Source organism: Brachypodium distachyon, chromosome 4 (genome assembly GCF_000005505.3).
Source record: "Brachypodium distachyon strain Bd21 chromosome 4, Brachypodium_distachyon_v3.0, whole genome shotgun sequence".
Lineage (NCBI taxonomy): Eukaryota > Viridiplantae > Streptophyta > Magnoliopsida > Poales > Poaceae > Brachypodium > Brachypodium distachyon.
This window is the reverse complement of record NC_016134.3, coordinates 43,660,956-43,672,648: the sequence shown is the minus strand read 5'-3', so window position 1 is coordinate 43,672,648 and position 11,693 is coordinate 43,660,956. Positions and strand designations below refer to the sequence as shown.

The 11,693-nt window shown below is 43.8% G+C and overlaps 1 protein-coding gene across 2 annotated transcripts; it reads right to left on the bottom strand.

The window, feature by feature from the left end:
• Nucleotides 1–2,226: 2,226 nt before the first annotated feature.
• On the bottom strand, nt 2,227–11,259 carry LOC100837435 (alpha/beta hydrolase domain-containing protein 17B). Of its 2 annotated transcripts, none has more exons than XM_003578662.4 (5): nt 10,523–11,259; nt 8,213–8,249; nt 7,888–8,124; nt 7,759–7,806; nt 2,227–3,013 (listed from the first exon to the last, which is right to left on the bottom strand). In XM_003578662.4, the coding sequence occupies exons 1-5, from the start codon at nt 10,822–10,824 to the stop codon at nt 2,537–2,539; spliced, it is 1,101 nt and encodes a 366-aa protein (XP_003578710.1). In that variant the 5' UTR covers nt 10,825–11,259; the 3' UTR covers nt 2,227–2,536. The 2 variants fall into 2 exon arrangements, with proteins under 2 accessions (XP_003578710.1, XP_014758474.1); XM_014902988.2 differs by lacking the exon at nt 10,523–11,259 and adding an exon at nt 9,854–10,470.
• Nucleotides 11,260–11,693: the final 434 nt, after the last annotated feature.

The window sequence follows — 11,693 nt, the reverse complement described above, 5'->3', positions numbered from 1 at the left end:
CGGGGGAGGAGAGGATTGTGAGGCCGGATTAAGGCGGCGGGCGGGAGGTCGCTTCATCGGACATCTTTGGAGGCGAGGCTGAGGGTTTGCGGTTTTGGAAAAGAGAGCGCGAAAGCGGTGGTGGAGTTCGTGCGACAGTGGAAATTAACTGCAAGTGATGGGCTCTCGGCTATTTGAAGAGAGGAATTTCCATTTTCCGTCGACTATTTGCAACGGCTAGTTTTCACCTCTTGCTCCTTAAATTCATAGGTTCGTGGACGGTGGTGTGGCTCGCTGGTTGAGCTTTCAGAATAGAAATGAAAAGTCTCAGTCGACAATTGTAGCCATCCAATAATTAAGATTTTTTTATTTATCGGATCTACATTAATCGTACACAATTCTCAATGATTGAATCAAAAGGTTGTTATCATCGACTAAAAAATAGTTATTTCTCAGTCACCTATGAAATAGCAAAACCGAAGGAGAAAAAGAGATTGCTGGTTGGAGCCTTTGGAGGAGAAGATGAAGAGGAGAAATGTGGTGGTGAATCTGGTGACGAAGTCGCTCCATGATTCGGGTCTTCTATAAAATGCATAAGTTTGTGAATGGTGGTGTGACTCGCTCTATGACTTGGGTATTCTGTAAACCCTGGCTCCTCCGACAAGGATTGTGTCTCGACCGGCATCAACGAACAACCAAGCGATGTGTCTCTAACGAGGAACAACCGTAGGTTTGTGGTGTGGACGAGAAGTTGCATCGGCGTCCGACGGGGGATGGAAGCAGAACTCCAAGTAATGAGGTTTCAGAGCTTTGAGATTCGTTTTGCCACGCGTCAGCTGCGGTAGAAGGTCCAACTGTATAGGCTGAAACAACCGGGTCGTATAAGATTTCTTCCCAATGCACCGGAAGATGCCTAACTTCTATGAGACCACTCCCAAAGCGATATGAAAAAAAAGGGGTATGATTTGCTGTTCCAAGTCATCGATTCATTGGGGATATATAATACTTCCTCCCTCGTCTAAATACATGTAATATTTCGACACTTGGTATTGGTATGTGACAGGAAAAGTACGCTGAATGCTTCTTATTGAAGCATGCCAATTAAACAATTTATAGCAATGCACAGATATTCAGCTACTTGACAGTATATTACCGGCAGTAGGAGTAGTACAGAAGAACTAATCCAACCTGGAACATTACTGGTACGCCAAGCAGCTAGTACTACCATAACATGAACGCTCCAACAACATATTCCTAGAACACTTCAAGATCATCATAACCCAAGTCATCAAGCCAATTTAAGCGATAGCGACCGATGAACTTAACGATCCTTGCCAAAGATCTCCCGGCTAAGCCGCTCCAGCTGGCCGCGGCGCTGCTCCCTCTGCGCATCCGTGTAGCCGGAGACGTCGGCGCGCGGAGCAGATCCGTGTGCTTCTTCAGGGTCCTCCGCTGCGCCCTGTCCCTGGACTTCCTGGCCCGCTTCTGCTCCCTCCACGCCTCCACCGCCCGCCGCAGCTCCGCGGACTTGGCCCGGCTCTCCTCCCTCTGCGCCTTGATCCTCCGCCGCTGCGCGGGCGTGGCTCCGCGGAGCAGCTGCGCCACCACCAGGTCCTCCATCCACTCCTCCATCGGGTCGTCCAGGATGCAGTACTCCCAGACGAAGTCGTCCATGTCGAAGCTGCTGATGCTGCTGCCGTCGCTGTCGCTGCTGCAGCTGTCGTCGCTTGTGACGCCGACGCCGGATTGAGGCGGCGGCCTGGAGGTCGCTTCTTGGGACATCTCTGAAGGCGAGGCTGAGGGTTTGAGATTTTGAGGTTTCAATCTTTCAGAAAGGAGAGGGCGGAAGCGGGGGTGGTTTGTTTTTGTGGGGAGTGGTCGAGTGGAGTGGTGGTACCAGAAAAGAGAGGTGGCTGTTTTAGTTTAAATTTGTATAAAATTCGTTGTTTTTTTTTAAATTTGTATTAAAATAATAACAAAAATTATGGGATGGAGCGAGTATTTAAAGAGTAGATTTTTTCTTTTCTTTTCACCTTTCTTATCATCGACTTTTCACCTTTCATATCATCGACTGTTTTTAACGGCCAGTCTGTTTAATGACTGTCTTCTGTCCTCTTTTACCGTGCCACCACTAGAAGTTGTCAGCTGCCAAACAGAATGCTCTTTGAAACAATCTTTTTACAACGAAGCATGTTTGGAACTCATGCTCACAATGCGGCCATGGACTTAGTCCCAAACGCCAACCGCTCAATTAACTGTTTAATTTAACATTTCTTAACAGAATAGAACAACCACCACCGGTTTGTTGAAGACCAGATAAACAACACTGGTACAAGTTTTACAGAGACTAGCACACCATCAGTCGGTTAGCTCTTCCTTCTCCCCTCGTTTCCTTTTGTTTCTTTTTCAGCAAACCAACTCTTAATGCTACCACACCTTCTTCCAGTACATGGGTGAAGAACAGATAAATACAGCAAGTAAAACACCCCCAAAACAACCAAGCCCCATGTATACCTCCTTGTATAAGATGTTAAAACAGCCATTCATTTCCCTTTTTTTAACTTGCCCAGACCCGGTCCAATCTATCCACGCTCTTCCTGCCACAGTCCAGCTGCTCGACGGTCCTCTTCGGCCTCTCAAAGATGTCAACACTTCGCCTGGATTTCTCGAAATGTTCGAATGGGGTCTTCGAATTGTCTGTCTTCTCAACGTTGCTGTATCTGTGATCTGTTATGCTTCGGTCTCGGGTTGCCCTCGATTTCTCCCTTCTGTCTGTGCTCTTCCGCGAGGGCTCAAAGTAATCGAGGCTCTTCCGTGATGGTTCCATCCGATCCACGCTTTCCCTCCAGGCATGCCTGTGTGACGGTGATTTCTGGACCCTGTGTATGAATTTCTTCAGGTGACGGAGATATTCTGGGAAGAGCTCCAGGTCACAGTGCTTCCCTCCTCTCAGCCACAAAGGCTCATATTTCTCTTTGCAGAGCTCCCATAGTTGCTTGCCATGGGACCAATCCACTACTTCATCAGCAGTACCCTACAGATGGATGGGACAAAAAATACCTATGAAGGCTTGCAAATAACATTTACAAAAATAATGCAGCTAAATGGAGATGGACGCAACAAAACAAGCAAATGTTAAGGTTTACATGCAGGGTCTTTCAACGAAACTGATTGTTCCATTTTATTTAATTTTAAAACCAATCTGTGGTTAAGGGTTATAATATAGTTTAACAACTTCGACGAGAAATCACTGGAAAAAAGGGTTAAATTAGTTTAATAACTTAGCTACAGGCAAGAGATGGAATTGCAATCAGACATGAGGCTGTAGCGATTGCTACTCAGACATGCAACAGAGTTTTTAGGATTGTAGACCACTCCAAGTTGCAAATTAAAAAAAAACGGTGATTCTATTTGTGGCATCTTAAGTGATCACAGTTTCTTGCTGTTATGGTGCCCCAGATGGGCACAGGCATGCGATGCAGAAATAAGGAAATTAGACTAACTTAGGTTATTCTTTTTGCGGGAAGATTTAACTTAGCTAGTATGTTATCTCATCTTCATGTTGTTGTCTTACTAATTAGCTGTATATAATGCTGGATTCATTCTATATTTGTCAAATTTGCCTTTGCTATCATTTGAGGTATGCGCCATAGCTATTTCTGCACCAGCTCACAAGGGTCCTGAATCTCACCCTCAGACCAATAACAAATTCCCGTGGTGTTCCTCCTCCTGATTGTAAGAACTGGGTTTAAGGGGTAACCGCCAAATCTTCTGATAGGGAGAAATCTAAGTTCATACATGCTATTATAGATGCAAAATCATAGAAAAAGCCGTGTGGCAAACTCAAGTCTCCTATAACCAACTTTGTGCAAAAGGAAGCCAACACTGTCCAACATTGTCAAAAATTAGCAAAGCAATCTACAAGCATCACAATAACAGGTAATACAACGGCCAGTGAGTTCTCAACATGCAGTGCTCCCACTTTCAACCCCGACTAGTCCGGTAGACACCACCAGTGAATGGATTTTGAAAGCCGAACATGACCAGGCCAGCGGTTAAACTGGAAAGCCTCAAACCAAGCAAACCATGGGTCAAAGACCGTCGCCTCCAACTAGCGCGTAGACAAGACTGGTGCATACTTTTAAAAGTCGTTCAGGACCAGACCACCGTTAAACTGGAAAACCCCAAACCAAAGACCACCAGAATCAGATCAAAAGATGAATGAGGTGGTTTTCCATACATCTAATGAACTCAGGCAGTTTTGAGTGAACCAAGTAGTATGCTTGACTTCGAGTTCTTGGAGTGACAGCTTTCTTTGTAAACAAGGGTCCCTTACTCTATTACTTTTCCACTTCATTGATCTGAAAGAAGTGACAGAAGAAAGCTACGGGCATATACCCCTGCCCCGGGGGAACAGGTGCCACCTCAACAGCTATATTCTAAATCGTTAAGCCTCGCAACCCTTTTTCCTTTGTATCGGACCTTTCCCGGTTTCTTTAATTTCCTTCCTCGGCTAGTTCAAAAAGGCTTTTTTCCACTTTCAAATAACTGGCTATCATTCTTTCTATTCTATCTCCTCGCTTTAGGTCTTATGCTTCTTATTAAAGGGGTTATGCCACTCCGAGTCAATCAGTGTTGAAGGAATGGACAGAGACAGGCAAAGACAAAGTACTGATTTGACTACCGATAGAGACCAGAGCTAGAGACAAGAATTATATGAAATTCAGCAAAGCATAGGAAATCAAAATAACGGCAACTGTGTTCCGCTGAACCAAGTGGGCCCATAAATACCTAGGAGCCCGCCCCTTGCTGGATGCAAATGGCTCCCAGGAACGGAGGGAGTACATGTTAGCGTCCTTTGTGGGCGTGTCAATTTTCATGAAAAGAAGAAACATTTTGCACCCTGGGCAAAAATAAAAAATATAGCGCTCCAAAAAGATATTTTAAGCACTAAATTTGGTTGTTTAACACTGGGCAAAAAACTTCAATGCAGAGCAGGTGCCGGTCATGGAATTGCTTCAATGATGACGATCTTTTCAGCAAGGGCATGATAATGGAAAGTGAGTGAACGCTTGCTTTTGTTTACCATAGCCCGACTACTAGATGTGCCAGGAGGACAAGATAAATTGAAATAGAAGCTCTCGAACCTACCTATTCCGAAGTAAGTTTAGGAATGTCCTGGAGCCTATAATGAGCCATGCATGAGACATACAACTACCATCCAAATTTGTATAGTTTGTCAGGCTATTTTTTTTCCCGAGTTGTTACCTTATTAGTGAGTTCACATTATACTTGATCATACATTTCTTAGGGACAAGAAAGTCACTATCCTTTGAGATAAACAAAACAAATATCTCTCTTGCCTCCCTTCCTGTCAATTTTACATTGTACACCATGCACCTCTTTTCCCTGTGCATTATTCTTATCTTCACGGTTTCACATATGTGCCAAGCTATGTACAATAATATTAGGAAACAGATCCATGTGCCACCTCTACTAATTTTTTTTAAAAAAACCTATATTTGCTTGTTGCTTCTTCTTGTATGGTTTCATGTGCTTCTTGTTGTTTGGGATATCGCCCCTTGTTGCTATACTCAAGCATCAACGGTGGACTTGGACGAAAACCAATGAAAATCACCATTTGGGTTTAGGTCAAACCTCCAAGTTTCTCAATCCCCATCAAATCAAGATTAAAACCGGGATGGAGAACCCCGAATATGTATCATTAACCTTCTTTTGATCATGTAATGTCAGACCTTATTCAAACTCTAACCCGATCATAGCGGAGTAAAATTTGTTTGTTGGTGCAAGCTCCGTGGCTCACCCGATGCCACTCTCCATCATTTGACACTAAAGGATCACGATATTGCTCAAGTTCACCGAAATATCATTGTCTCCCATTGAATTCTATGTGTTAGTCCTCAAAATTCAGACCATGTGCACCATTGAAATCACGGTCGGCGTGTTGCGTCCTAAGGAGTTCTTCTCGAACACCACACCTAAGTGCGCACCTTTTTGTATTACACGTATAAGACATCAAGATGACGCCACAATTCAAACTACACCAATAGTAGCGACAAACAAAACAAAAAGCGATTAAAGAAAAATTTGCAACTCAAAAGCCACAACCTCACCAAAGAGCACTCCACTCACCAATGTGATGCCATGATCGGCTCCAGTCTACACTTGTCAAGATTGAAACTGTAAAAAGCACAAAGGTAAAATAAACAGCACGACCATCTATACCAAGTGACAGATATTGAAGATCTGCCTAGCCAAGGGCTAGAATAGCAAATGCAGGAAGCAATCCCAAAGTGTATTTATCCATCATGCTCATCGGAAACGACCACACCATAGATCAACATGAGCTCTCAACCACAACCAACACCTGTGGCCATGACATCTGCGCAAGCATTAGAGAGGCGACAACAACACAAGCATCTGGGAAGGAGGCGTTGTCTAGAGAAGGTGTCAACAAAGTACATCACGCCAATTGTAGCTTAGCACCGCGGAGGAAGGAGACGCCAATGCCTTTGCCACCACCAACCCACTATGAGATCAAAGCCGGGCCAGCTACCTCATCCCAAGCCACCAAGGAGGGGCCAAATCTAGAGGAGAGATCTGGTCTTAGACAACTCGATAGAGGCAGACCTACCCGGATCCAGGGAAGAAACTCGCCAGAGCTGCGCACCATCTAATAAGAACAAGATCGAGGAAGGAATCACCAAATTAAGGAAGGCAAGATGAGGGCTCTGACGCCGCTTGCCATGGAAACAAGGTTCAGGATGCAATGAAGGGTTTCTTTTGGCTAAGGTTTGGATCACCTCCTAAGTTGCCCAGATTAGCGGCTCAGGAGAACCATGCCACAAGGTTGTGTGTCCTAAGGAGCCCATAGTACTTTATTTTGATTTAGGGTATTTTTTGCTAGTTGTTGAGGCAGTAATGAATTTTGTAAATAACTAATATTAACTATGAGATTAGGCTCAATCCTTTTTCCTTAGTAAAATTGTTGTCTCCACTTCAATGTTGTCACATTCCTAAGCTTTATATAGGAAAGAATTGAACTAGAAAAGCAAGTCATAGAATGATCTGTTGTACACAACTGATCAAGTCAGAGTGTTAATGTCCACCACATGGCATCCGAGTCAGCGTGAAACCACCTAGGATGGGGCCAAGATTGTAAAGTTAATGGTTTTCATAGCTGAAGGTTGTAAAGTGAACTTCGGCAAGAGTTGGAAGTTGTAAAGTGGACTTTTTCAAGTTATATTAGTAAGCATGCTCCGAGGTACATTAAAGTACTAAATTTGTACTCTTGAGACATTCTTTATCCCAAAACATTGCCATAATATGAATTTAATTCCTAAATATACTCCAGATCACACAGAAGTGTTAGTTATCACAAGGTGCTACCTGCTACACTGATCTATTAAGCCATTCAATAGACTCAGTGACCTACGAGCTAAATTGATGAGTCTGAATAATTACGCTGGGTCTCTAAGGACAATCTAATATTAGTGGATTGATCATGGCGTGTCTCTTCAAGGTATCTGACAATCGAAGCAACCAGCACCAAAGAATGCATTGAAACTGATATAAAGGCTAATAAATGATGTCATCAACCTTCAGGTTCTCTTTTTGTAGAATAATTCAATCCGAATTGATTCTATTACAATATTTTATAAAAGCGCATCATATGGAACTTAGCTTAGAGTTTGGCATTTGCTTTTTAAATACTTCAAACTCTGTATGGAGAACAACGCAAGATGGAAATGCACTTACATGTATGATGAGCACAGGGCAGGTGACATGAGGGATTTTATCAATATTCTGGAAGCAAATGAAGCACAAGAAGTGAGCGCAAGAGAATAGATCAAGTAGCACAGTGGTGAAGGGTGAAGGAGAACAAACCTTGTATATGTCAAACCAGTATGTTCGTTTCACAGGATACATAACCCTCATTCCTGACAATATAGGACTATGCAGGACAACAGCTCGCAGTCTCTTCAATCGACTGGCCAAATCAACAGTAGGTCCACTTCCAACAGATTGTCCATAAAGAATTATTTCTTCTTCCTTAGCATCAAAGTTCTCTATGAGGCACTTGTAAGCAGCTTCTATATCAGCATAAGTGTTTTGTTCACTTGGCTGGAATCAGACAAAGCAAACAAGTAAACCAGGTTCAGCTTGTCAAATTTATGTAGTTAGATGATGCGCACGACAAACTTTCTCGTACCTTTCCTGATGATTGTCCATATCCTGAATAGTCATATCTGCATTGTCCCAAGGCAGTGTCAGACTCCAATACCAGGAAAAGGGAAATAAGTAAAATCTTCTTTATGACGGAATATTCACAGTAACTTGAGAGATATGTCATGGAATATCCATCGTGTTAACCATGCAGAGTATAACTCAAATCCATAAACTGAGCAGAAGTAAAAAAAAAATTAAGAGGTAAAGCTCCAACCATGTGTAGTTTGAGACTGCTAGTTGTTCAGAATTCATCATATGTAAGAAGAAGACAAAGGGAAAGATGGTAGTAATGACAACAAGATTAAGATCAGGTTGCTTCAAATGGGCTTCTATTCAGATATACACGAACACCCAAGCTAAAGATACTAACTATCTTTACAATACAGATCAATCATTGATGGCCACAACAAATTGGAAATGGTGAAGCACTGGGGAGATATGTTATGGACAACAAAGAACAAACAAGGGGCGACAGACTACATGAAACTCCATCAAACATCCCATTCTGCGTCCCATATCATAATGGGCTATTGGCTAAGGATGGGAGGGCTAGATGCACCATATGGAAGATGGTATTGAGCCCCATAATAGGAACTTGCAGAGATAGTGATATGACATGAACATTATTTCTAAAACGTTGACATTTACAATAAGTTTTACCCAACAAGCATCTACGGCATGGATTATTCGAAGATTCACCAGACCAGATGAGAAACAATGGAGTTGATCTGATATGTACAGTTAATTAGTTATATTGCTCTGAGAAATAGATCATTCTTTTGGATCAAAAATTTTGAAGTAAAATGGCACTTAAATGAATCTGAAGTTAGTGGGACAAGATGTTAGAGTAGATGGCTCATAAGAAACAACGCAGTTTATGTTCAAGTATCTGATATGTACAGTTAATTAGTTACATGAAACTGAAGTTAGTGGGGCAAGATTAAATTTAGATGCAGGAAGGTGGAGAAAATAAAATAAAATCTTCTAGTGCTACAATATCCTCGATTTTATCTGTGCTCCATGGGGGGCCCAACATATCAAGAATCAAAGCAAATAAGAAGTCCCATCACGGAATTTATGGCCTCATTCATGACCCTATTTATGGTGGATACTACATCTAATCTTAGACCGTGTGCGAGATGATTTATGGATATGTACCCGTGATCCATCAAGTAGGAACTAGGTATACCCATGAACCCAATATACATGATTGACAGATTGAGCTACTCCCTTTACGACAAGTTATTTTGGCACTACAAGACGGTCAAGTGGAAACTTATCAAAACATTCACACGCAAAGGAAAAAAACTCTCTTCTCTTTCAAAAACAAAAAACTTTCATTTTTCCGGTGAAGACGAAGGTCCAATCTTAAGAAAACTATGGCATATGCCAGATACTTCTATTTTATTGCAGGAAAGACGCAAAACCGAACGAAGAAACAGTCAGACAGGATATTCGCGGTGCAGGGGCTCAGACGAGGAACCCAAGATTCCCGAATGTAGCATGAACAGATCAGCAATGGAGAATAGAATCTTGAGATGTCAGAACTTTCCCAAGAAGAAAACTGAATCAACAACAAACAATCATTTTGCCATAATGAAGATGCAAGTCAGGAATCATCTACCTTTCTGAAAAATAAAACAAGTCAGGAATCGAGGATCCAGAAATAGAAAATGAAAAAGAGGAAAGGGAAACTCTGAAAGCACAGCCGAGCTGCATCAACTTTATCCACAAAATAATAAATCCCCGAATCGAGGAATCGACGCATCATGTCGGATCGTGTATATGCAGATTTTGACAGATGCTGCGGGCGCAGGGAAACCTGTGAAGGAGATTGACTGTTCCCACGGGAAATCATAAAAATCCCCAGATAGGGAAACTGTAGAAAAAAGCAAAGACAACTCAGTTTCCAAGGGCCCTTTCAAAAAAAGAAAAGGAAAACAGCAGCAAGACGCTGACACGCAGTCGGCACTCACTCTGAGACTTCTAGATTTCATTCATCAGTGGAATTGGGGGGCTCGCCCGTGTTTTTCTAACTAAAAGTAAAATCGCAACATGCGGAAAAATGAAACTACCGGCAAAAGAAGAAAAAATGGAGAATCTACACGATCCAGCTCTCAACAGCAATGAAAAACAGAAACAATTTCGCACCGAAACATGAAATTTCGCGGATGAGCCAAATAAGTCAGTAAAAGTTTCAGCATTCAAGGGCGCAGAGACAGGATGGGCAAAGTTAAGCAGGAAAGGGGAAAGCAATGAAGCAAGGTGTGGCGCCGTGGCGGTCTAATCTCACCCGAGGACGTTGACACGGAGGCTGAAGGAGAGGTGGAGGAAGAGCTGGTAGAGGTGGCCGAGGTCGGCGGCGTTGCCGTGCGAGTAGAGGACGGTGGATGCGGCGTCCGGGTGTCGCACGTAGAGCGCGGCGACGGTGTTCCCCCTGCGGGTGGGGAGGCGCAGCACCTCGACGTTCTCCCTGTGCGGCTGGCCGGCGAGAGTGGTGACCCCCGCCGCGGGGTCCTCCACCAGCGCGTACGACGGCGGCGTCGGCGGGAAGAAGGCCATCTTCGCCGCCACGCTCGACGTCACCCCTCCCATCTCCGTCCCTCCCCAACCGCTCGCCGGCCGCTCGATCCCCACCCCCCACTAGTGCTGCTTCGACTGCAAATTGGGAGCTCTGCCTGCCTGCCTGCCTGCGCCTCGTTCTCCGGGGGGTCGGTTTGCTGCTCTCCCTTTTTCCTGGTTCGATGTTTGTTGTGTGTTTCTTTCGTTTGTTTGTTTGCTGGAGCTGGACTGGGCTCGCGAGGTGTGGTTGGTTCTTGGTGTCTGCCTCTCTCTGGAGCGAGCCGGAGAGTGGAGCGGGTGCGTGTGGGGAATCGAGATGCTCTGCTCCGTGCATCCGTGTGCTTTGCTCGAGGAGGGAGGAAGGGAAGGGCCAAGGGGGTGAGAATGGCGTGGCGCTGCCTCGAGTCAAAGCAAAGCCGTGTGACGGTGTGAGCGAGCCGTTTCAGGTTTGGACGGTGGCTGCTGCTCGCTAGCTGCACAGCTGGATTTTAACTCCAGATGATCGCTCGTTTACGAGTAGCAGCGTACTCTCTGGTCACATTGGCTAATAATTTAAACTAACATGGTTACGTTATTAGTATATGTTAGGTACTAACTTATGTGTGGTGCCATGTATTGTGTTATTTATTAGGTTGTAAACCCATTTTACTTTGATTTGCGTGATGTTATGGTAACATATCTAGCTATCACAAAGCTCTCTTTCCTCGTTAATAGCATGGCACATCACCAAATTTACTTAGTTGGCATTTATATTACCACCTATGTTACTTCCACTATGAGTAGCCTCAGTGTACGCGGATAAGTTTATTTGTAGGTTTTGTCTTGCGGTGACAAAAATTTAAATTTAATCAGCTTTGTTGGAAAGAGTAGCAACATATATTATGAGACCAAATCGGTATGTT

Coding starts and splice junctions, on each gene's coding strand:
- LOC100837435 (XM_003578662.4), bottom strand. CDS start 10,824: ATGGGAGGGGTGACGTCGAGCGTGGCGGCGAAGATGGCCTTCTTCCCG. Junction 8,250..10,522: donor CTCCGTGTCAACGTCCTCGG/GTGAGATTAGAC, acceptor GGGACAATGCAG/ATATGACTATTCAGGATATG. Junction 3,014..7,758: donor GCCCTGTGCTCATCATACAT/GTAAGTGCATTT, acceptor ATCCATCTGTAG/GGTACTGCTGATGAAGTAGT.